At 48.5% G+C, this 24,627-nt stretch overlaps 10 protein-coding genes across 10 annotated transcripts; 5 read left to right on the top strand and 5 right to left on the bottom strand.

Annotated features, from left to right (window-relative positions):
• Positions 1-2,197: 2,197 nt before the first annotated feature.
• N7510_003085 (uncharacterized protein) lies at positions 2,198-3,234 on the bottom strand (the record flags this gene model as incomplete). Its single annotated transcript, XM_056975012.1, has 3 exons — positions 2,198-2,344; positions 2,414-2,718; positions 2,775-3,234. The coding sequence occupies 3 exons, from the start codon at positions 3,232-3,234 to the stop codon at positions 2,198-2,200; spliced, it is 912 nt and encodes a 303-aa protein (XP_056834968.1).
• Positions 3,235-5,327: 2,093 nt separating this feature from the next.
• N7510_003084 (GMC family oxidoreductase) lies at positions 5,328-7,073 on the top strand (the record flags this gene model as incomplete). The annotated part of the gene is made up of 1 exon (XM_056975011.1): positions 5,328-7,073. The coding sequence occupies one exon, from the start codon at positions 5,328-5,330 to the stop codon at positions 7,071-7,073; it is 1,746 nt and encodes a 581-aa protein (XP_056834967.1).
• Positions 7,074-8,135: 1,062 nt separating this feature from the next.
• On the bottom strand, positions 8,136-9,446 carry N7510_003083 (uncharacterized protein; the record flags this gene model as incomplete). Its single annotated transcript, XM_056975010.1, has 3 exons — positions 8,136-8,279; positions 8,345-9,019; positions 9,201-9,446. The coding sequence occupies 3 exons, from the start codon at positions 9,444-9,446 to the stop codon at positions 8,136-8,138; spliced, it is 1,065 nt and encodes a 354-aa protein (XP_056834966.1).
• A 967-nt stretch (positions 9,447-10,413) lies between these two features.
• Positions 10,414-11,685, top strand: N7510_003082 (isocitrate lyase/PEP mutase family protein; the record flags this gene model as incomplete). The annotated part of the gene is made up of 6 exons (XM_056975009.1): positions 10,414-10,575; positions 10,652-10,929; positions 11,007-11,133; positions 11,193-11,294; positions 11,354-11,428; positions 11,485-11,685. 6 exons carry the CDS (start codon positions 10,414-10,416, stop codon positions 11,683-11,685), a joined length of 945 nt encoding a protein of 314 aa, XP_056834965.1.
• A 456-nt stretch (positions 11,686-12,141) lies between these two features.
• On the bottom strand, positions 12,142-13,278 carry N7510_003081 (TauD/TfdA family dioxygenase; the record flags this gene model as incomplete). Its single annotated transcript, XM_056975008.1, has 1 exon — positions 12,142-13,278. One exon carries the CDS (start codon positions 13,276-13,278, stop codon positions 12,142-12,144), a length of 1,137 nt encoding a protein of 378 aa, XP_056834964.1.
• A 1,071-nt stretch (positions 13,279-14,349) lies between these two features.
• On the top strand, positions 14,350-16,200 carry N7510_003080 (nucleobase cation symporter-1 family protein; the record flags this gene model as incomplete). Its single annotated transcript, XM_056975007.1, has 4 exons — positions 14,350-14,476; positions 14,532-14,635; positions 14,698-15,498; positions 15,556-16,200. 4 exons carry the CDS (start codon positions 14,350-14,352, stop codon positions 16,198-16,200), a joined length of 1,677 nt encoding a protein of 558 aa, XP_056834963.1.
• Positions 16,201-16,501: 301 nt separating this feature from the next.
• On the top strand, positions 16,502-18,865 carry N7510_003079 (fungal specific transcription factor domain-containing protein; the record flags this gene model as incomplete). Its single annotated transcript, XM_056975006.1, has 4 exons — positions 16,502-16,708; positions 16,793-16,876; positions 16,952-17,557; positions 17,621-18,865. 4 exons carry the CDS (start codon positions 16,502-16,504, stop codon positions 18,863-18,865), a joined length of 2,142 nt encoding a protein of 713 aa, XP_056834962.1.
• Positions 18,866-19,066: 201 nt separating this feature from the next.
• On the bottom strand, positions 19,067-20,182 carry N7510_003078 (uncharacterized protein; the record flags this gene model as incomplete). The annotated part of the gene is made up of 3 exons (XM_056975005.1): positions 19,067-19,378; positions 19,437-20,004; positions 20,061-20,182. 3 exons carry the CDS (start codon positions 20,180-20,182, stop codon positions 19,067-19,069), a joined length of 1,002 nt encoding a protein of 333 aa, XP_056834961.1.
• A 449-nt stretch (positions 20,183-20,631) lies between these two features.
• N7510_003077 (Amidase) lies at positions 20,632-22,296 on the top strand (the record flags this gene model as incomplete). The annotated part of the gene is made up of 2 exons (XM_056975004.1): positions 20,632-21,819; positions 21,874-22,296. 2 exons carry the CDS (start codon positions 20,632-20,634, stop codon positions 22,294-22,296), a joined length of 1,611 nt encoding a protein of 536 aa, XP_056834960.1.
• A 226-nt stretch (positions 22,297-22,522) lies between these two features.
• On the bottom strand, positions 22,523-23,906 carry N7510_003076 (uncharacterized protein; the record flags this gene model as incomplete). Its single annotated transcript, XM_056975003.1, has 2 exons — positions 22,523-23,094; positions 23,174-23,906. The coding sequence occupies 2 exons, from the start codon at positions 23,904-23,906 to the stop codon at positions 22,523-22,525; spliced, it is 1,305 nt and encodes a 434-aa protein (XP_056834959.1).
• Positions 23,907-24,627: the final 721 nt, after the last annotated feature.

Genomic DNA, 24,627 nt, shown 5'->3' with positions numbered 1-24,627 from the left:
CGGGTGATGTGCAGGGACCCCCAATCGGCTTCCATGGAATTCCATTTTGGTATTTTTCGTAGAGTAGGAAGATACCGTACCATACATGGTGCACTTGAATGATCTGCGCTAAGGTCTTGGCGGTGGGGCCAGGAAAGAGTGATTGAGTGTGTACTGGTCAAGCCGATTTCGAGAACAGTTCAGATGAAGGGCCTAAAGGCCTGAAGGGAAAGGGCGCTAAACCCGAAGGGTGTGATCACACTTGATGGGATCTCAACGGGACCGCGCTCGACGGGTCTGCGCTTGACGGGACCGCGTTTGGCATCACTGCGATTGAAGACTGCGTTTGAAGACTACGTTTGAAGACTGCGTTTGACAGGTGACACAGGACATAGACTGTTGTAGATAAGTAGAGACTCTTCTTCGGTCTCTTCTTCCCTTTCTCAACTTGGATCTCCCGTCGACTACGTTCTCAAATTGAATTCTTTATTGATTTTCTTTCTTGATCTGACATCCGGTCACAAAGGGGGCAAAAAAGAGATGAACCCCAACATACAACAGTCAGGATTCGCTGGTGGTCACCCACCCAACTACTAACTGACCGGCGTGTGGCTTAAGTACGGCTGAGCGGACGGGAAGCCCTGTTCTCCACACCCTGTGGTCGCATGTATTCTATCATGCGAATAACGAAATTATATGGCACTTAGGACTGGAGAGTTACAATAAACAGGCGGGAGAATCTGGGTGAGATAATTATACGTCGCGATCATCGCACGGGCCGTCAGCTGAGAGGAAGATGGCAAATCAATTGATGAGATACGGCAGCAATTATGGCATGTCATGAATTGGAAAGACGAATAGGTCCACTTTTGCGCTTTTCGGCCTAGAAAACCTTTCGATCTCTACTTTCCATAGTCACGAATGCAGACGCACGAATTCAATTACTCCGGGATCTGTTCGATACCTGCTCTCATCTTCAGAATTCGTGATTCGTTTTAGAACCTGGGATGGTTTGTGGATCTATGCAGCAGTAACAGCGGGAAGTTTTGAGTCGTCCACGAAGACATGAAACGGAAATGGTGAAGGAGTATATTTCGCAATGATTGGCTAGGGTGTCCTAGACTATTGCTTAAAAGCCCTCAGTTTCAAACCCTAGCTTGTTCTCTTTAGAAGGTTTCTTCGCTAACGGTGTTCGAACCAGTATCGACTTAGTTTATAGGTTAAGTAGCTACATGCTCTTGAAGGCCAAACTCAACATCATAATTGCGTCTAAGGTTCAATTTAATCACCTGGTTATTGATGATGCCGACGAACTTGCAAGGGTGTCACCGTTACTGTCTCTTCTAGAAAAGAGCTTGATTTCTATGCTATTGCGAGGATATTCTGTTTTGGGGCGTCTTCAAAAGTCTAAAGCTCTTCTAAATTTTATTGCGGCCATCCAAATATAACAAGATAGATTGACTAATATCAGGACCCTCTTAAAGCAGCAAGTGGTTATTGCCCTCGTATGGATGATAATAGTGAATCAGGCGTCCATCCATCATCTATTAGAAGCTTCGTTCCTTTGTTTGCAGAGTGGCATATCATATTGAGAAGACACTTTTCGACTCCGCGACGCGCATCTAGGCTCAAAGTGCTGAGAACATCGGCCAGTTCCATGATATAATTTACCTTGTATTCCCCACCTGCCTGGAATCTCACCAGAGTTTGAAATATAACCGAACGCAAATTTTCAATGGAGCTTTTCCATATGCTTTCGGACTCCGCCAGAGCCTTGTCCAATATGGCTAAAGTATTCGATCGAATAGGCATCGCAGAACTGGTGTCGTATAAAGGAGAAATTGACTCCTGCATCAGGACACTTATAGAAAACAAACAAGCCAGTCTGTCATGGTCCAGGATAGAGATAGCTTGGTCGTGCGAATCGTTTGCAACGGTTAGTTGACAATTGTAACGCAAAAGCAAGACTGCGTCATAAATGGACGGAAATGACGATAGTCCTCCATAGAAACTAGGAAAAGATCCCATAAATGTTCGCATATCTTGTATGAAAGATATCAACCAGAGACAACGGACTTTTTGGATATCAAGGCATGGGTCAATCAAGGTGAGGCGTAAAGAAGGGTTGGATATTTCGCCAAGATTGTTTGTTGACTCTAGCCATGACGGCTTTGCCATTAGAGAGACACTGCTCCTTATCAGTCCTGCGGATTTTACGTCAATCAGACAAGAAAAATGCCCACAGATAAACCACAAGCTCCAGCCTCCAGTTATCGTGTAGATTTTCGACTCCGCCTTTCGCTTCAATCATCCCTTTGAGACCATTACGGTGGACATTCCATTCTGCCTCTGTTCCCCAGTATCTCTATATGGAAGTTAGCAACAATCTTTTACGGTTAAAATATATATCAGGGCTTTGCTGAAAAGTACCAACCTCAAATGTGAGAAGACGAATAACAGCAGCGAATGCATCGTCGCTCAGCTTCTTTCCAGGATCGGCAAGCCATAGGTTTAGTATTCTCACAGCCTCTGCCTTGAACATTAAAGCATCAGAGGAACTTGTCTCTCGTCCTGAACTAGTTCCAGAATAGAGGTGAGCTATATGGGCAGCTGAATGTGCCATGACGCAATTGAAAGACGAAGCATTTGAAAGATCCAGCGGGAACCAGACATCCTTCATCGGATTGAAATCTGTTATATTCAGATCTTCGAACATCATTGCGGCATGTGTGCTTATCCCTAGATCCTAGTAAGCCTGCTTTCAGCTTCACAGCCATTGCATTTGCTAAACGTACAATGATGTAATAGTTTGTGATGTTGGGGTGTAAGCTGAATAGGACATGTTTGGAATGGGTCAAACGTCGAAGTCGATAGAGCGTGATCGAAACCGCGCAATAATTGTAGAGCAATACTGAAATCCGACTGTTTATAAACTCCCACTTGGTCATCGTCCCCTTGGTCATCTTCTATATTGAAATTATCGCGTTGTCTGCCAACAAGGCCGTTTGTGTCGTTTTTCTTAGGTTTAGAGACTTGCGCTTTCACCATAGGGCCCGGGAGCAATTTTCGGCATGTTTGCTTGTGATGGAGCTTGATCTCAGAATTGCGTCTCTGTCGCCGTCTCCAGTGATGCCGCATCGCATGACTTCGAACCTCAGATTTGCTGCTCTCAGAGACAAAGGTGACAGGCGATGATCCATCTGATGAAGAGGAATTTTGAAAATGTGGCATCGTTGTTTGGTTTTCCAAGGCCATGGCTGCTGTACGGTGGATGAAAGGGGAATATTCTTTATACAGATCGGGTTCTGTCTAAAACCACGTCCCTTCTGCTCACATTTGAATTATGATAATCCGAGAACCAGGTGATCTCTGTAAAATTGCTTGGAGGAAAATCCGCGTAGATGGAGTAGGTGCGTGGACAAATTGTGGCGAATCGAAATGGTGGTGAGGTGAATCCGTGTTACGGTTGTAGCACACCGCTTACCCAAGAGGAAACTCTACTCGTGTCGTCATATGAACCAAAAATGGACTTTGAATAGTCTGTCTCCTGGCTTTTCGAAATAACTAATAGCCGACGAACTATTGCTTAGGGTTTTGAGTGTTTCCCTCTCTTACACGAGGGTTTAGCAGTACGTTTTCTCTCTGAATCAAAAGATCGAAGGGGATTCACGTGCAGGGTTGTGAATTATTAGACGGTACAACTCGAGGCACCTCTGAATCACCCTGTCCCAAGAAACAGTGCCATCTTTGCCCCATTTTCATTTCGACACCCTTGGTTTCGAATCCATGAGTTCCAATCAGTAAACTAGCGATTTTATGTGGTTCGTCAAAGTCATCATACTTAATATGACTTTGAATCGTTCGCAATTTCTCTTACCTATTTCTTGAATCTAGTTAGTAGGCTCAATATGCTAGGTGTCCCTCTTTTCAATTTCCTATATCATTTAGTTGGCTCAATAGAAGACCCACATGGTTAAGATCAGCACCATGGCTGTTCTCAATCTCCTCCTCTCTTACCATTCCTTCGGAAAGGAGAATACAACGGCAGCCCTCTGCACGTTCCTCGGGACGCGCTGGTAAGCCACACCAAACCAATAACACGCGGCATTTGGATACACAAATGCCTTTCCAAACGGACTGAAATGGATGTTAATCAGGTAATATTTTCTGATGGCATGTCCCACCAATTACCGCACCAGAACTGATGATGAGCTCGGGATGAGAACAAATTGTGCTGCGTCGATTACCAGCAGTCTACCCCGTACAAAGCATGGTCGTGAAAGTTCAAAGCCTGAAAGCCATCAGCCCGGCGGTAGTGACCAAATTCACGAATATTTGGTCCAAGGCTAAGCTTTTGCGGACTACAGCTAACAGTTTTAAATGAAAGCAGAGTGATTCATGTCATTAGCTTTCAAAATCCAATCAAAGTCCCGTAAAATAACGTGGGCTATGTCATAGGTAAAAAATGATCTAGATCCCACACTATAATTTGTTCATTAATATGCTGTTCTATCAAATCTGAAATCTCGAAATGGCTAACTTCTTCCATCGTTAGCCGTCTCTTTGCCCAACCAGACACCTCACAAAGCTTTTTTGGGTCTTCTCCTGAAATCGATAGTCTCGGTCACCTACTACGTGCCAAAGAAAAGACATAATTTTCGTTATGGTAACTAATTAACTAATTGGAGCACGTGTCATAATTCACCCTAAAACTCGCATCGAAACTCGGATGAGCGGAACAGAATGCAGCTTCTGATACTCGCGTTTCGGCTAGTCGTACTGCGAGCCCATCTCCCACCAGGTTCCTGATAAAACAGCGCACACTTTCATCATTAATATTGATAATCTTACGCGTATATCTGGGATGCCCTTGGTTGCCATACCCGTTGTGACCGACAAATAATGAAGCACTACCAAATATGAATTTATATCTGCATTCTATATCGAGGAAGTTTACTGCAGAAGAGTAATGAGATCATGTATTTTTAGAACTGAGTGGAACCATGGTTGTATAGCCTCCAAATAGAACTACTATCTTACCAATGAGATTTGCCTATTTAGTTCATATGATCTATTATCTTCAAAGTTAGATCAACTAAACCTTTTCGTAATAGAACCTCCAATGAAGGGACGCGACTGCATAGATAATGAGGGAATTTATTTCAACACTTAATTCGCAGTCTAGACGTCACTTGGATGATACAAGCTTCGAGATGATCTCACTTTCTTCTAGAAAGAAGAACGGCGTCAAGATATAAAAGATCATAGGAATCAGGAGTACACTCTCTTCATATTAATAATTCTTCCATTCTCAAGTTATACCAGTTGATGAATCATTAAACTTAACCATGACTGTTAAGGATGGTGCTCGTTTTGATTTTGTCGTTGTCGGGGGCGGTACTGCGGGCAATGTTGTTGCAAGCCGCCTTGCCGAAAAACCCGATGTCACCGTTCTGGTAGTTGAAGCTGGCGTGGGTAACTCCCATGAGATCGACGAGATTACGACCCCCGCGGAGGCGATGGAACTCCGCAACAGCAAGTATGACTGGGGCTACAAGACTACAATGGTCAAGCGCGACGACTATGAGCGAGTCGAAAAGCCGAATACCCGTGGCAAAGCTCTTGGGGGCAGCTCCTCGCTCAACTATTTCACCTGGGTCCCTGGCTGCAAGCCGACCTTTGATTTGTGGGCTGAATATGGAGGCAAGGAGTGGACCTGGGATCACCTTGTTCCCTATCTTCGAAAGAGTGCTACGTACCACGATGACGAAAAATTGTACCCTGATGAACTTAAGAAGATCGGTGCAGGCGGCCCTATCCCTATCTCTCATTCTGAGCTTATCCCAGAGATGGCTCCTTTCCGTGATCTCCTCACGGAAGCCTGGAAGTCCACAGGCCAGCCGATCACCGAAAATATCTTCGATGGCAAAATGAATGGCCTGACCCATAGTGTCAATACGATCTACAAAGGTCAGCGCTCTGGCAGCTTTTTATGCCTCAAAAACAAGCCAAATGTTACTGTCGTCCCTGAGGTTCACTCAAAGTGTCTTATCATCGATGATGCCGACCGCACCTGCAAGGGCGTCACTGTGATCACTACTACTGGAAAAGAACTCAACTTTTATGCTACTCGTGAAGTCATCGTCTCTGAGGGCGTCTTTGAGAGCCCTAAGCTATTGATGCTTAGCGGTATTGGTCCTGCGCGGGAACTAGCCCAGCATGGCATTGATGTGATTGTCGACTCTCGCCACGTCGGCCAGCACCTACTTGATCACCCTGGTGTGCCCTTTGTTATACGTGTTAAGGATGGGTACTGTATGGACGATCATATCTTGCGCCAGGGTCCTAAGCGCCAAAAAGCCGTATCGACTTATAAAAAGAACCACGGCGGGCCTATGGGATCTGGTTTCCTAGAGATGGTGGGATTCCCTCGCATCGACCAGTACTTAGAAAAGGTCCCCGACTATCAAAAGGCAAAGGCTGCTAACGGTGGCATCGATCCCTTCTCGCCATATGGCCAGCCACATTTCGAGCTCGATTTTGTCTGTATGTTCGGTAGTGCCTTCCAGTGGCACTACCCGACTCCTAAGAAGGGCGATCACATTACTGTGATGGTCGACCTTGTCCGACCAGTATCTGATGGCGGCGAGGTGAAACTTAACAGTGCCGACCCCCTCGAGCAGGCCAACATCAACCTGAATTACTTCAATAACGACCTAGACATCATTGCGATTCGTGAGGGGATTAGGTATAGCTATGACGTTCTCAAGAATGGGAAAGGCTTCAAGGATATCATCGTCGACGAATACCCGTGGGAGATGCCATTGGACTCTGATGATTTGATGAAAAGGACTGTGTTGGACCGTTCTCAGACTTCATTCCATCCTTGTGGCACTACGCGCTTGTCGAAGAACATTGACCAAGGCGTAGTGGACCCCAGTCTCAAAGTTCACGGTATCAAGAATCTGCGTGTTGCAGACGCTTCTGTCATCCCTGTTATTCCTGATTGCCGTATCCAGAATTCGGTCTACATGATAGGTGAAAAGGGCGCGGACTTGATCAAGCATGATCATAAGGATCTGTTCGTCCATTGAGTTTTCTATACGACGGGCTGTGTTTGATCGGAGAAAAAGAGGTTTGCAGTTCCTAGGTGCCTAAAAGCCTGAAATTTTAATTTGTGTAACTTGCTGATTACGTTTGAAAATGTTGGGTATTTTGCCCTAAAAGTTTTCAATAGTTGCTGTGATTTGTTATGACTGGAAGTCCTTCGAAAAACATAGCGGGACCCTATTGGTATCGTTCTAAAAGGCTCCCCGCCACTGGAGATTTTATAATAATACAATCAATCGCTTCATGACACGAATAGTAACCAATGGATATGAGCATAATACATCTCCAAGACGCAAAAAGTGAACAACTCAAATGTAAGTATTATATTATAGGATGGATATTGATATTTTTCTATGCTTTATCATCAATGCCGTTGGGTTGGAGAACTTCGGCCATCAGCAGTTGCCAAGGACCATAACGCGTAGCATCACCCGAACATCCCAAGTATGGAAAAAGGCCTAGGATATTTTATGAGATCGCCCACTTTGCTCTATCCTTTTCATCGCGCGCAGCTTTCGTCTACACCGGTGCTGGTGCTGTAGAGATCTAACCCTAGCAGTATATACGCTTTGTCTCCGTGTTTAGTTACTATCTCCTATTGCAATGTTCTTTGTTACTAGCAGCCGAGGATATCAAATCAAGAAGCTAAATGAGCCGTCTAACGAATGCTATTAGATGTAGAGATATTCTAAAGCCCGTATAGCATCGATTACATATCTCGTCATCGTATGTAGCTTGACATTTCGTTTCGACTTGTTTTATAGATCCTCCCCAAACCCTTTGCGAGAATGTGATACGCTATTTAACTGGACCGATTTTGGTCACACTGTTGAGAGCGTTCATTTTTCGCTGACCTCCAGAGATGTATATCCACAATCAAAATAGTCTGTCCACTAAGTGCTCTGCCAGACATCAGACAAAAGTTCCTGTTGCATATCTATAACAATATTTGACATTTTCATCAACTGCTTCGATAGCGAAGGTGCATAGAAAAAGAAGCAAAAGGAGGGAGCGAAAATAAAACATTTTCGTTTTCAATATCAGTCCTAGACCCGCATAGCAAACTGTTTCAGATACAAGTAGTCGGGCATATTCTGGACAACCGTCTTGCGAATCATAGCCGCCGCCTCTTCGCCATATTTTTCACGCCACTCGCTATCGAACTCCTGCTCTGATTTTGGAGCACGCTTCTGTAGCGTCATTTGTCAGCGCTTTCTGGCCATTTCTTGTGTCAGTGGCGTTTATTACGACTTACGTGAGTCCTCGCTTGAAGCCCCTCGGAATCGAGCGCATCATCGTGGAAGCCACGCCATTTCTCAAATTTGTCCTTTGCCACTGCATGATCGATTTCCCTATCCCATTGCAGCATTCGAGGGTCATACTGCAGCCCGACACTCTTGCAAAATGCCTCGATCATGGCTGCTGGCGCGTCTAGTAGGTCATCTGCATCGACAACACATATTTCGTGGCCGGTGCATTTCTTCAAGTCCGACTCAGCGTTGGCCTCTTGGCTGCTTAAGTCGGGTCGTGTTGCTACGTGCGGTCCGACAAGGCCAGTATCTTTCAGGTAATCGAAATGCCGACGAAGCTCGTCATATCCGGCTTCGAGTGGATCAAAATAGAAGTTTGTGATCTCACGCAGCGGTGGGATGGTACACCGGTAGTAGGATGGCACGCTATAGTGCGGATCGCGGATGAGGAATGTAAAATGAAACATTTCCTGTATTGCACGCGGCATCACGGTTGGGTTTCCTGGCTCAGACAGGGTTGGGTATTGGCTCAACTCCTTCTGAGTACAGCCGTTGTTGCTTGCCGCTTTGCTGGAAAGATGACCACCTGTGGTAGTTCTTAAAGATGGGGCGATACTGGTAGGCTTCCGGTCAGGCGCAAAGAGATAATAGTCGATGTCCTTGATGAATACACGCTTTCCCTATCGATATGGTAAGTATGGCCTCGGCTTACACAGATTCGCGTCCTACATGACTTGTGCAAATATGTAGTTATAAGTTTATCGTTAAAATCTGCGACGTACTTGAGGGGAAAATGGGGCAAACGGTGAATTATAGCAGAGGGGTATCTATGGTAGGGGCTCGCAGGCAAAAGTGTCGAACCTTAGAAGCTTCTCGCTTAATTCCCTCCAGGACCGAGCCATAGGTAAACTTGCTGAATCCACTGCTCAAACGGGTTTGTTCATCATCCGCAAATCGGGTTGAGAGTCGCTCTGGGCCGTAGTAGAAAGCGTCACCAAATGGCTCATGAACACATTGAATAGTGTCATGTTGAGTCATAAATACGCGCTCGAATGCCGTGGAACACGCTCGGGGATGCGCAGCCACAAAAATTGGCTTGTCTGACATGCCGGTTTAGTTCGAGAGCCCTGCAAGGTGTGTTGTCGTTAGTGCGCTGTTGCTTCAATGGCTTCACAGGTTAACGGGATGGCGTGATAGGGTGGATGAAGCGCGTTGTGAAAGGATAATAGCCGCTCGGATTGGGGAAAGGGGAGGGGCAATCGGAGAGGGCCAATGTCCGATGCATGACCGATGACCTCGGTAAAGCCGTAAAAGTCGGAACAGTGAGAGTTTTTCATGGGTAGTGGAGCCCTGCTAATGTACTTAAGTTACTAGCAAACCAAGGGATATATATTAGAAATACCGTACTGCATTATAGAATATGATAGGTTATTTAAAAGACAAGAATAGAGGATAGAAAGCTTAAAAAAAGAGTACGGGCTACGTAACTCCCTGCGGGAAGCTGGCTGTTTCGGGTTAGTGATGGTCCAATTGGTAATTGGATAATTAAAACAGTTATAATTCTTGGCATCCAGATTCGCAAATCTATTTAGAAAATTTTCTTTTTTGAATAATGAGTTGAAAATTTGGGAAAAAGATGACGTAAAAGTCTGGCGCTCTGTAAGAATTCTTAATATGTCTTCTTTTGAATGATGAGGTCGCCTTTTAGTCCTCCTCAGCTAGAGTGATGTGAAATAGGCTGACAATGATTGTTTAAATTGGATTAACGGCTTTGGTTATCATATGGGACCCTTTCCCTTTATCTCAAAGGATTCAGGATGTACGAAGCCCAGGGAGAGCCTTTGGTATACATGTGGCCGGTGGATCGGGTGAATGTACATTGTGGAGCCAAAAAGTCGTGAGGTCGGATGCTCCGATAGAACGTCTCCATGTTTCCGGAACCCCCGAAGTTTCGACATGCTTTACAGCTGTGGCTAGCTACCGTATTAACTATCTCACGCCACACAGAGCTTCTCTCTTGAGGTACCGTAAATCAAATATCACCTTGAGCACACCAGGCGCTCAAACAGAAGCCATGGGGGACAACACCGAGAACAGCACCACCACAGAGCAGTATATGAAGCCTGCAACACGGCTACGAAAGCTCCTCTCTCAACCAGGTGTCTGTATTCAAGCCCCGGGAGTGTACGATGGCATCTGTGCGCGCCTCGCCATTGAGCAAGGGTTCAAAGTCATGGTATGTCTCGATTATTTCACCGTCGCCTCGTTGTCGTAACAGACAAGACTATCGTGTGGGGCTAATCTACCCGCAGTATCAAGGTGGCTCTATGACTACAGCGGCGCGCCTGGGTAGAGCAGACCTCGCATTCGCATCACTGAACGACTTCGCACAGAATGCACAGATGATCGCCAATATCGACCCTCGGATCCCACTCATTGCCGACGCGGACGTCGGATTCGGTTCGCCGCCAAACATCGCTCGCATGGTGCAGACGTATGACTCGTGCGGAGTTGCAGGCTTTCACATTGAGGATCAAGTATCAAATAAGCGATGTGGTCATTTAAAGGGCAAGGAAGTCGTGGACATTGAGTAAGTCCCCAGGTAGAAATTTTTGGGACTTTGCCGAGCGAGAATTTGGTACTGACGCACCCTTTCTGCGCTGAAAGAACCTGGAAGTCAAGAATCCGCGCGTGTGTTATAGGGCGGGATTCAATCTACGGCGGTAGCGACATTCTCATTATTGCGCGAACAGACTCGCTGGCGGTTGAAGGATACGATGCTGCCCTTGAGAGAGTATGTTTCATGCTGATCAGCCCCTGGCAGTCTATAGCACAACTAACAATCTATTGCAGCTTATCGCAGCGCGGGAGTGCGGCGCTGACATGGGCTTTTTGGAAGCCATTGAGACGGAAGAGCAAATCAAGAATGCTGTGAAGGCTCTCTCACCAATGCCGGTAAGTTCAATACCTAAGTATTTCGCTCGTGAAGCACTCGATGATACTGACCTGGCCAGCTCATGGTGAATCTGGTCTCCAATGGTAAGACCCCATGGTTTTCACCTGAGCAACTGGGTGAGTGGGGAGTAAAGGTTAGTACTCTAATCATTTACCTCCCTCGCAGAAGTTTAGTCTAACACAGAAGTAGCTCGCCATCTACCCTGGTGCTGCTGGAAAGTCGGTTTTGCACACCATTCGACGTGCGTACAAGTATCTCATGGAAACTGGCAAAGATGATGCAGCGGCACAAGGCTTGGATCCCAAGGGATTCTTTGATGTTATGGGGTTGCAGAGAGAGATGGAAATTGATCGCCTTGCGGGAGGCGTATCATTCGCGAACGGCGCATAAAGGCACAATATGTAACACGAATTATGCATACTTACAGTAGATTAATGATCCAACTGTCATCTATTGTGCTGTTAGGGATCTCGGTCTTTATATTTGACGTGACTTGTAATCGAAATAAAATCACCTAACCCACTAAGCTTCGCGTTGGTACTTCCGAGCATAATAGTGTCCTATGAACGACCATCTAGTTTAGATTGTTACAAGTTCAAAGAGTGCTGTGGCAGAATGATTTTTTCCTATTAAATTTCCGTTTGGTACGTGACATTGACATTTTGTTTCAAACCTAGCAAAGAACAACGATCCATATATATGTGCTTCCCAGTAGAAGCAGAGGTCTAGGCACACGATATATAATAAAAAAACAAGAACAAAAGATAAAAGCATAAAATTAACCTTTAATCAATGTACATAAATACCACTGACAATTTCCCATCCGTTCTAAAATGGCATGATCTTTTAGTTCGCCGCGACAATCTTACTCATCTCCTCTTGCGTCACGAGTGGCTTGAACCCAGTCAGAGGCATATTCATGGCCTCGGCCTGACGCTTCTCATATTTCAGGAAGTCATCAGTGATGGCACTCCCCCGGACACCACCACGAACTGCGCCAGCCCGGACGTCGCCCCAGTACTCGGCCCACTGTGGAGGCAGAGGCTGAGAGGTGGGAATGGAGAGCCACAGGCGCATGAGGTGACGCTTCTCATCTGGCAGCTCATAATCCACAAAGGGCGTACGCGAGTGCAGCGTCACGAAGCTGTTAAGCAGTTGCATATCCCCGACTTCCAGTTCCATGCTATAGCAATACTCGTCCGTCGGCATGATAGTGTCGAGAAGATCGAGGGCTTCTTCCTGCTGTGCAGTAAGCCGCGGCACTTCAGAGAAGTCGCGCTGCGCGGCAACGGTGTTCTTGCGGTTGGCACGGGCGCAGAAGTAAGCACCGCTCTTCCCGATGATGGGGCAACGGTAGTAGGGGGGCTGGGTAGGATCTTGGGCGTTCTGGAAGCTGTGGAACCAGTTGTTGGACTCGAGAACAGGGAGTAGATCAGGGCGTAGCTCAGCGACACGGTCGCGCAGCGCAATGCTGCTCATGACCTTAGAGGTTCCTCCCTCCTTGGCAGTGCGGCGGCACAAAAGGGCCACCACGTCCGCCGAGTCCTGGTGGAAGTCAAGACCGGCATTGGTGTTGTATCCACGGCCGCCCTTGACTTTATAGCTCCCGCCGGCATCCCGCACGTCATTGATCACCTCACTTGCGCGGTTTTGAGTACGACCAACACCCATATAAAGACCCATACCCCAATAGGCAACACGCATATCTGCTTCGGACCATTCGTTGGTAGGGAAGCCCTTCACTAGGCACATGCCCCAGCGGTCTTGGGTGGTAGCGATGGCGCGCTGCAGGGCCTTTGCAGAGACCTCTGGCAGCGGGTAATCGGCTTGTGTCATGTCAAGGAGAGCCTTAGGGTGTGCCTTTGCGTGGGCAAGCGCGGTACGGAAGCCCTCGACTTCCTCGGAGGTCAGGCGCAAAATCCATGAATTGTCGCGCTTGACATCCTCCGTCTTCCACGCTTGGGGTCCATTTCCAATTGACATTTTTGTTGAAAGTGAATGAAGCAAAGATTTGATGGTGTGTTGCAAGCAGGAAACTGCTCCGAAGAGGATTCTAGGAAGCTGAAGGCTGTAATATGGATCTGCGAGTTGCTCTGTTCTTTTCAGAGTCTTATTCCAACCATCAGTTGCGATCTGAGATATATTTATTAGTGACACTTCGGCAAAACGTCCCGAACACCAGCTCTCATCAAATGTCGGACTCGGGAGAATCCTGACGTTGTTTGCCAGGGCTCAGCGACTTCATCGGAGGTCCCGTGTCTCCGCCCATATCGGAGGCTCCGCGCATAGCAGCCCTCGAGGGTGGCTGCATGTTAGACGCCACCCCCATGATTTCATCCGCGTGGTATCATTGCGGGGAAATGCCGATCGCTTGTCACTCGGCATTCGGAGTCTCCAAGGACAAATATTCAAGTATACCAGTAATATCGGCCGTTTTAGTCCTCAGTTATCATTCCTCTTTCTCTCTTCAGCGCGCTTAACCAAAAAAAATTTTGAATGTCCGGGCTAGTCAGCTCTACGGAACGGTCGGATTCCCCAGTTTCTCAGCCCCATTCGGGTGATATAGATAAAGAGATAGCGGAATATCGAGCAAGTCTGAGAGATTCAGATTATTCTCGGTATTTTGTCCTGTAGTGGGTTCGGCCAATCCGCATATCCTCGGAGCCTCCGCTAGGGCTTGGGAGAGGGAACAGGCCCCACACGGATCCAAACTCCATCGTTATCGGGGAGTACCCAGCCCCTTACCAGGGGGCATCCCGGTCGGCAATTATGCCTTCGCGTATCTTTGCAATATTACTATTGAAGCGATGTGACTGGCAGAAAATGACTGATTCTTTGTAATTATTCTCAACGCCAGGGCTCAGATCATAGATGTTCCGTATCTATCTCTTATCCACGAATAAGGTTTCACTACAGAATACTCGGTACGAGCTAAAGTGTCTCTTTATCTGGGGTCCCCCCGGGGAAATAAGCTATACTTTTTTCTAGCATAAACCTGGAGTGACCGCCGCGTCTGTCCACTCGCTGTGCTGTTTTTCTATCGATTTCGACATAATGACCTGGGCTATACGAATCAAAGAAGCCTGTTCCTCTCGGAAAGCTTTCCTGCAGGCTATCGAGGCGAAAGAAGTTGATGGGGAGGAGGCCGCCTACAATGAGGATTTGCTGCCAACAGAACCTGGTAGAGAACCTCTCTACCGAAAATGGGCGACTGACATGCTGATAATATATGACAGAACGTCGATCATGGGGATGGATTCATTTTTTCACATATTACCTGACAACATCCTTCTCACCTACGAGCTACAACCTTGGAGCTTCTCTGGCCACCATTGGCCTGGTGAGTGATAAAGAAACCCTCTTAAGCTGGAGCCATTTAAATGTTCTAATGGACTTTTTTAGCAATGGTGGCACACCCTCATTGCTGCGACAATCGCCTCCATCTTCCTGTCCATCGTAGTCGCTCTGAACTCTCGAGGTGCGACACGATATCATGTTGGATACCCTGTCATGGGCCGAGCGTCTGGTGGCCCGCGTGGTGCTAAGTTCTTCATCTTCATCCGCGGCGCTGTAGCAACGATCTTCTTTTCGACCAACCTCTACTATGGCGGAATGCTTATGGCTGTCCTGCTACGCTGTATCTTTGGCTCAGCGTGGGACAACATCCCAAACCATCTACCCGCCAATGCTGGTATCACAAGCGCGAATCTTTTGGCCTTTTTCATCTACTGGTTTTTCCAGATGGGGCTGATGTTCGTGCACCCGGTTGTGCTGAGGCACATCTTCGTCGTCAAAGCATTCTACAGCACCGTCGCCCTGTTCGCCGTGCTGGGCTGGGCTATCCATCAGAATCATGGCTCACTGGGTAACTTCCAATTTGACGGGCAAGTCATTCTTTCAGGCTCGAGCCTCGTCTGGCCCATGATTTCAGCCATCAACTCCGTCTGCGCAGCTCTTTGTCCTATTTTGATCAACCAGCCTGATATTGCGCGGTACGCGCAAAAGCCGTCTCAGGCCACCTGGTCACAGACCCTCGGTATCTTCATCAGCAAGATTCTGATCATGTTCCTCAGCGCCGGAACTACTAGCGCTGCGAAGGGGTTCTTGGGTACTTCCTACTGGAACGTGTGGGATCTCTACGACGCCATCCTGACCACCTATTGGGGCTCAGGTGCCCGTGCTGGAATTTTCTTTGCCTGCTTCGTAAGTCACTCTGCTACCAATTTGTTTTAATATCCAAAAAAAACTAACTCCATTTAGGGAATGATTCTTGCTATTATGGCTACCAACGCTGGTACTAACTCACTTCCGGCGGGTGCCGATATGAGCGGTCTGGTGCCCCGGTATATCAACATTGTTCGTGGACAGATCATCTGTGGTCTTTTGGGGCCCTTGTTCTTCCCCTGGAAGATCATTGCCAATGCAACTAGCTTCCTGACCTTCCTGTCGTCCTACACCGTTTTCTTGATGCCAGTTTGCGGTATCATGGTGGTCGACTACTGGCTTATTCGGCGCGGTAATATCCACATCCCATCACTGTATAGCCACGAGCCAGGCTCTCCCTACACATACTGGAAGGGCTGGAACCTCCGTGCCATTGCAGCCTGGCTTGCAGGCACGGCATTCGTCATTCACGGCGTGGCTGGCGCCCTGAAACCTGGCCTGACGGACCAGGCCAGCAAGAACATGTACAAGATGGGCTTCTTCCTGAGTTTCCTCATGAGCTCAGCAGTCTATTATGCTGGCAACATGCTCTTCCCTACACCGATCTACCCTGAGGGCAAGCAGGATACTCCTAGTACGTGGGAATATATGGCGGACTCCGAGGGCTTCTTTGAAGGAGAAAGCGTCCTCACTATCAGGCTGGGCAATGGTGCTGTGATGTCGGAGAAAGATGTTGTTTGAGCTCTTCTAAAGACATATAGTATTTGAATGTATTGTGCTCAGGACTTTTGAATAATGTGTTTCTCTTCCCGAGGAACCACCCGAACCGACTGCAGTATCATAATAGCCATTTCCGGTCGGTTGGGCTCGTAGATTAGCATTACGTATTGCACCACTCTTGGCTCCATTCTTACGAGTTAGATCGAAATTATTATATTAGTGATCATTTCTAGAAGTGGTTTTGTTCTGTCTGTGATAACGCCCAAGTGGAGTGGTGGCAAGTCCGGGCCGTCCATTGGTTGATCGGTTGTTGCGCCTATGCATGCGTATCTTCCGGATCCTCCGCTTCCCCTCCACCACCTCGATCATCAGCACATTTTATCCACTAGGCATGAGCTTCGCCGGGGTAGTTCCACCTAACAATGGGCCGGGCTCTCCCACGACGCCGGGCGGCCAGATTTCCAGTCACAACCGTAAACGTGGGATGGGGAGGACAGCCTGCTCGCGTTGTAAAACAAGGAAGCAGAGGGTATGCTCATTCCGCTAGACTTTCTCTTGATGGCGATGTACAACTCCTTGATATTGATAGTTATTTTCAATAGTGTGATGGGAGGTTGCCCGTCTGCTCCAGCTGTACAAAAGCAAGGGCAACATGCGACTTGCAAAATATTCGCGGCGAGGACCTGGTCGTGGCAAAGTGTGTTCATTCATGAGATGCCTTGTTGGAAAGATACTAAATTGATCTAGGTATGTTCAAAGCTTGGAAAATAAGGTCGCCAACCTAGAGATCCAACTCCAGCGGCACCAGCCCGCGCGGGCTGAACAGCCGGATGCGAGGTTTCCTCCGGGCGGGTTGCCGGGGCGTATCAGCATTGGCGATATTCAAGTCAACTCTCTTTGTTTCGATTTACCCGATACATCTTCGTTTGCCGACTCCTCACAGTTTGGGCTTCATCTTGCCCTTAATCTCAGTGACGTCGCGCAAGCATCGACGGTGAGCAAGGCAGGAACGCCCAGCCCCCAGTCAACCGGGGGTTTCCATTCTCAAGATGATCGTTTGGATACCTCGCCCAGTGCGGGAAACTATCCATTCACCGCTATTATGGACAGCCGCACAGAGGGTGCTGGACCACCTCCAGAGGACCTGGGTACGAAGCTCATCGAGACCTACTCGGAGAGACTAGACTGGAGGTATCCTTTCCTGGATCTGGGACAGATTTTGGAACTGCACGAAGAGAGAGAAGCCCTCTCGCGTGTAGAACCACAGTCCCTGACAGTGAGCCAGCGATTTGGATTATTCAAATTGTACCTCGTGTACGCTGTAGGGTCCGGACTGCTTGCTTTAACAGAAAAACAGACATCCTCACCGACGCCGGAGGTCAGTCTCTCATGAAAATACCGTTTTCCCAACCATGAAGCTTTTTGCTAACTACCCAAACAGGCTTTTTATGCAACAGCCATACAGCATATTTCAGCGGCACGAGAACCTCAATCGCTCGAGAGCATTGAGGCCATGGTTCTTCTGGTGATTTTCCACCTCCGCTGCTCCCTTAGCCAAGAGCTATGGTACTTAATTGGGTTCGCCATGCGTACCTGCATTCACCAGGGGATGTACCTTTCCCGGCGCGAAGTCGATTTGCCCCCTGCGACCATTCAAAAACGACGAAAACTCTTTTGGACTGTTTACTCCCTTGAGCGCAACATTTCCATCGCACTCGGCTACCCTGTCAGTCTCCCTGATCGGTTAATCGACGTGGATATGCCCACTGTGATGCGAGAGGATGACCACAAATTGCGGCAGGCCATTCATATATTCCAACTCAGGAGAATTGAGTCTCGCATTCATCATTCTATATACCGCAACGACCGCACCTTGCAAGATCTATTACCCAAGACGAGAGGACACTACCAGCAGCTGCAGGAGTGGAAGGACCGTATAGTGGCGTCTGTGGATCTATACAGCAGTCGTCGCCTAGACTACTTCCTTCTTCACTATCACCGGGCCACGCGCCTCCTTATCCAGCCTTTCCTCTCTATCTTGCCAAGCTCTGACCCTTACTATAAAGCCTGTCTAGAATCCGCGGGTCAGATCTGTCAAATTCACAAGAGACTGCATCAGAACTCCGATTATGGACACAGCTTCATCGCCGTGCAGACCGTCTTTGTTTCCGGCATCGTGCTGCTCTACTGCTTGTGGACGCATGCGAGTGACGTGTGGAGTGTGCGGTTAAGCAATAATATTCGAGCATGCTCGAGCGTCCTGTTCGTCATGGGAGAACGAACTCCATGGGTACGACGATATCGTGACGCATTTGAGGCGCTGGTGAGCGTGACCATGGAGAGACTGGAAACACAACAGACAGACGCTGGAGTAGATGGTACGGGAACCACAGAAGATATTCCCATGAACGATACTGCAGTCCCGGTGGTCCAAAGTACTGAAATTGGTGGAAATGCAGCCGTCTCGAGCGGGGAGTTTATGAATGGACCCGAATCTGTCCCAGGAGAGCCTATGCCGCCGCCGCTGCAGGTATTACAGGATCGATGGATGGAGTTCGATACCATGGCGGTTGTGAACGAGCTTGCAACTTGGGCAGATCCGGACACCCCTTCGGCGCAAATACCTTGGACACTCGGTTATGGGAACTTCGGCGATAGCTGTTGGGAGGAATGGCAGTTGCCATAGTTAATCAAGCCGTGTAAGTACATAATACGATAGCGATACTACTTGAATATACGACCACGGAGAATTCTTCTTGGAAGCTACTTGGATCAACAGAGTAGTTGGGGTCATCACTATAGATAGTGATGGAATACAAAGATCAAGCCTTTATTCCTCGGCTTCGTCCACGTCACTTGGACTGGATATACAGGCACAGTGCCCTCATTACTGTTTCCTGGCGTCCTCAACCCACTTTCGGTCAGGTTGGTAAGGGAACTTAGACCGGAAGTGCTTGGCGATATCTCGTCTGTTCGTCACCCAAACATCAGGCTTGTCGGCGACGTACTTCATGAAGTTACGAAGCGCTTCACATCGGCCGGGCTTGCCGATGATACGTGTGTGAATGGGAATGTTCATCATCTTGCCGCCCTCGCGGTACAGCATGTCGAAAGTGTTCTTGAGATATTTCTCATAGCTCTCGCCTGAGCTTGAGCCGAATCCGGGCGCCATGTGAAATTTGCCATCATTGCAGTCGTACTAGTCCAATGTGTTAATACCGGAACGAATTGAACTCGATCGAAGAGGATGGACTTACGTTGTATGGAATCAAGAGCATACCCTCCCGCTCCTTCTCGGGCAGGTCGTTTTCCCACGGCAAGTCAAGCCAGTAAGGTACATCGTCATTATAGCACTCCGATGACCAGAGGAACTCTGCACCCAGCTCCTTCCAAACCTCAGGAAATAAATGATGTGTCTGTGGGGTACCACGCCCAAAGTAGGCGCCAGCGGGCATCTCGCCAGTTACCTCCTTCAGCAGCAGCAGACTCTCTTTAATGTACGCCTTATCCTCCTCCAGATTATAGTCCCAGAAGTCCTTCCACCGCACACCGTGGGTAGCTATTTCGTGACCGTCGCGAACCAAGGCTTTGGCAAAGGTTGGATTCTTCTTCAGGGCCATCGCAACTGCATAGGTCGTGAAGGTCCAGCCAAACTCCTTAAACAGGCGGATCAACCGCCACGAGGCCACTCGACTGCCGTATTCAAAGTCGTGCTCGGCATTGAGATACCGGGCGTTGTCACGGTGTCCACCGGACGAGCCCTTCTCCCACAGGTACGGCTCCGACATATTGTCGCCGTCCAGAATACAGCGCTCGCCACCCTCCCTGGAACGAGTTAGTCTTCATGGATCTGAAACTGTATTCAAGTGGCGCAGTCTCACTCATAATTCAGCACAAACGACACCGCAATACGCGCACCGTTGGGCCATTTGGCATCAAACCCTTCCTCGCCGTAGCCCTCGAAGTCGCGGGGCACTTGGTACTTTGGCTCGATGTGGACCATTTTGAAGCCGAAATTGTGTTAGACTAGGGATGAATTGGTATCTACCCTCTGGAGTCTATTTGAGATCTTGACTGAATAAATAATGTGTGACCATTGGTTGTCGTTATCAACTCGGGGAAAACTAACCGATATCTGGCGGGGTCGGTACCTCCGTCGGAGCCTCCGGCGCGCATTGGGGAAATTAGTTCTCGCGGGGCATAAAGCGAAACACGGAATCAAGCCGGGCGGGGCGGGACTGACTCGCGTCGGTAGATACCGAAAATTGATCAAATCACTCAACATGATTCTTGTCGGGCAGCTGATTATATCTTAGCGAAATGGATTGCGATGCCGAGGTTATAGCTTCTGTCGTGATAACGGCTTGATACAGGAAGGCATCCAGAGCGAGAGCACAACCTTTCACTACGCTGCCAGCAGATTAGAACAGCAATATTTTGACAGAGACAATCATGGCTCCGACCCGGGAAGAGTTGCTCTCTCTGGCAAAGGGCCTGTCCTTTGAGATCCCGGAGCATGAGATCCAGGACTATGAGACGCTTCTTGCGCGCACGGAAAAGACATTAGAAACCGTGGCCGCGATGGACGGCAAGTGCTGCACATTTCGTTTGGAACATCAATTCGCTAACGATCATGCAGACTACCAGCCAGAACCTGACCAGACTACCAGCCCTAGACAAAACATCCATTTTCCGCAAGCAGCGGATAACCCGCTTGGAGCATGGGCCTGGCGCTTCGAGCTATCCTCTACGTCGCCAAATTCGGACATCTTGCAAGGCAAGACCTTGTGTCTGAAAGACAACATCTGCGTCGCCGGTGTGCCGTGTTTACTTGGCACTGACACTTTCCGCGACTGGATTCCGCGCACTGATGCCACTGTGGCGACGCGCATCATCGATGCTGGCGGCATCATCATCGGCAAGGCCGTATGCGAGAACCTGTCGCGTGGGGCTGTCAGCTCGAGTGCAGCAACAGGCCCGGTGCACAGCCCATACGCGCGGGGGTATTCGGTTGGGGGCAGCAGCTCGGGCACGGCGGCGTTAGTAGCGAGCGGTGGTGCGGACATGGGCCTTGGGTGCGATCAAGGGGGCAGTATTCGCATCCCGGCCGCCCTGACGGGGCTATATGGGTTCAAGCCAACGGCCGGGCTGGTGCCATATACGGGAATCGCGAGCAACGATGCGAGCTTGGATTATGTTGGGCCTATAACCACCACATGTCTAGACAATGCGGTGTTGCTAGAGGCGATTGCCGGCGCGGATGGTCTAGATGACCGCTCGGGGCCAGGAATCCCATTTCCCAAAAATGTGCCACGTTACTCGCATTTGATTAGGCAAAATGCAGCAGCCGGAATTGAGGGGCTGAGGATAGGTGTGTTGAAAGAAGGCCTGCCGGCTGATATCGACCCGAATGTGGAGAGAAAGTTCAGAGATGCGGTCAAAGTCTTCGAGAAGCTGGGAGCTAGCGTGCAGGAAGTCAGCGTCCCACTTCACGCTCATGGCAGAGGGGTATATTCGGTTCTCAGCAAAATGGGGAATCATATGGGAATGATGGGACAGGCAACGGGCAGACGACAAGCGATGCTGACAGATCTATATGAGAAGAAAGGCCTTCCCTACACACCCGAAGTGGTGAGCAAGGTAAGTCCAGGACAGAAATTATTCATTGAACCCCGCTGACTTTCGCCGGTATAGATGAGCGTTATGAGCAAAGAAGGCCTCCTCAGCGGCGAGTTCGCCTGGCAACGCTATGCAACCGTGTACCCGAAGGCTGCGAACATCATGCGTAAGCTGAAAGATCTATATGATGACGTTCTCTCCTCGTTAGATGTCATAGTGATGCCCACGACGTTGTCGCCCGCGAATCGCCTCCCAGGTGTAGACGCAAAGCCGGTGGTCCAAATGGAAGCGGCGAAAGGAAAGACGGAGAACACATGTTCATTCAATGCTACAGGGCATCCAGCATTAGCAATGCCAATCGGGTTTGTGCCTGCAAAAGAAGATGCGAGCATCAAACTACCTGCTAGTATGCAAATTGTGGGCAGGTGGCACGATGAGTTGACAGTCTTCCGAGCTGCGTATGCGTGGGAGCAAACTATCAACTGGAAAGAGTTTTAAAAATAGCAAGAACAGCATAAAGAAGTTATCTAGAAAGCGATCTTAGTTATATTTGGCAATTTAGTATAGGTTCCATCATGCGACATTTCTAGTTCATCGATGACGAAAAGGACCTGTCTGAAATTCAAGTCTTGACAGATCTATAGTAGAAATTACAGAAATCGATAATGAGACATTGGCTAATTGAGATACGCGCCAGCGCTAATGCAGGGAAGGTACAAGAGAACTAGGCATGTTCCTGATCCTTGACACGGTCATGCTCTTCGCGCAGGACCTCCGGATCATTCATTTCAAACTGGAAATTCCATAGCCTTGCCACTGAACCTGTTCTGCTCGTCTTGGAGCTAGTCCGTCCGACGTGCTGCACAATGCTCGGTGTCACAGCCCAGCGGATCTCATTATACTTGTCTGCAAATTCCTCCGTAAGACTATCCGCTTCTCCACGGCCTTTTTCGGTGTACCAACCCACAATATCAGGGACTCGTGTACGGGGAAAGACGAATGCCTGCGAGCAGCAGGCGTAGCGTGGCATCTGGTGGACACCTTGTGGAATAGGGCGGGTCGTCACTTGTCCGGCGGCGAAGAAGAGCCCGATTAAAAGAGGTGTACAGATCCCACATGCAATAAGGATCATCTCTTTCGGGATGACAGTGCGCAAACGTGTATTGTATTGTCGACAGCCAGTAAGTGAACAAGCGACAAAGGCGACAGTGAGAACAGAGTAGGAGAGAAAGACGGGCCAGTCTTCGGCATTCCAGTTAAGAAATTTTTCGGTATAGAAGAGACGAAGGTATAACCCTAAACACGGGTCGTCCAGTCGGTTAGCATGGTTCCCGAATCTCGGCTCCGATCTGTATTATGAAAGGGGTTTCCTTACACTTTGAAGCCTCAATCTCCTTGGTCTGCTCCTCTGCCGACTCTATGGCAGCTCGAGTTCGGTGGTACCATCCGTCCTGTGCGACGATATCGTCTTCCATCATGACCACATAAGGGGCACCGACTTCCTCACACGCCTTCAACAAGAATCTATAGTCGAAAAGGGCCTTTTCTTTCGCATCCTTCTTTGCCTCTTCCGACTCAAGACTGCGAATATGGTCGATGTCAACGTCCATATCCACGCCCGTAGAATTGTAGAGCAGTACTCGATCCGACACTTTGTGCAGCCACGTCTCATTATACGCCGGGTGCTCCAACGGATTTGTGTGCGCAATGAATGTAATCAGGTATATCTCCGCGCGCTCCGTTTCGCTCAAACCCTCGAGGACCGTACCGACTGCGCTCCTGAAATAGCGCGGTCCGGGGCGGGCGATGGTCGCGAAACCGACACATAGCTGTGGGTGACTCGATGCTTTTGTTATCTCTATGTCTGGATTTTGGTCCACTTTGTCGATGAAGGCATCGGCTTCTTCGAGTCTCGCAGCGGAATAGGAGAGGTCGTAGGAAGAGGGTTGGAAGAAGACCGACCCCGGGTCGCGGGCTGACCGGGCTCGCACATATAGGGCAAGGAAAGTGTAAAACAATAGGAAGCAGAGGAGAAAGCGAAGGGTAGGAGAGTTATACTTGGTCGTTGTGTATCTAGAGCCGTGTGGAATGCCCCTTTCCAGCCTCATTATGGGCAACAACAGTAGTAAGAGAAAGCTGCTGTCACTCCCTAAAAAGCACGGTGAGTACTTTGGCCCCGACAAGGCTACATAATTCCGTATTAAATAATAATGTACATGGAACCCTGTTCTCAACATGCAGATCGAGCCGAGACCCACCCACCATCTGTTACAACGTAAGTTGGTTAGTCATGGCTACTCTTGCCATAGTTAGTGCTCTTGAATACCTATCCAGTCCGGGTCCAGACTGACTATGAAAGCTCGGCAGTGAACGGTAATAATACGTGGCCAAGGTCAATTCTCAACCCGTTTTACATACGCAGTCGGGACTAATTATTGCGTGCAAGGTGTTGTCTTCTTGGTCTTCTAATCAAATGGATGCGGCTTTTCTCTTGCGACAGTTTGTTTTTGATTCCTTTTTAACGAGAGATACTCATTATTAACCCTATAGAAACTCTTTCCACTTGTTCAATACCGAAAACTTACCCAACCGCAGATATTATAATGTGAAAATTTGAAAGCCAAGTACAACACCATAAAATACGATGTCTCAATTCCACTGCCCTATCAGAGCCCGACTTCCAGTAAGCACTAACGGAATTTGATTTAGGGCAACAATTTTCTCCACACATAAAGACAAATAGGGATTATCCTTGCCATTTCTGGCCGGCTTGTTCAGCTAGGTGGATGGCCAAGGACTATACATTCCTCAACAGGCACACGGCCAAGG

Source organism: Penicillium lagena (assembly GCF_028827675.1).
Source record: "Penicillium lagena strain IBT 129212 chromosome Unknown utg000002l_segment0_segment0, whole genome shotgun sequence".
NCBI lineage: Eukaryota > Fungi > Ascomycota > Eurotiomycetes > Eurotiales > Aspergillaceae > Penicillium > Penicillium lagena.
The sequence above is the reverse complement of the archived record's forward strand: the minus strand, read 5'-3'. Positions and strand labels throughout refer to the sequence as shown.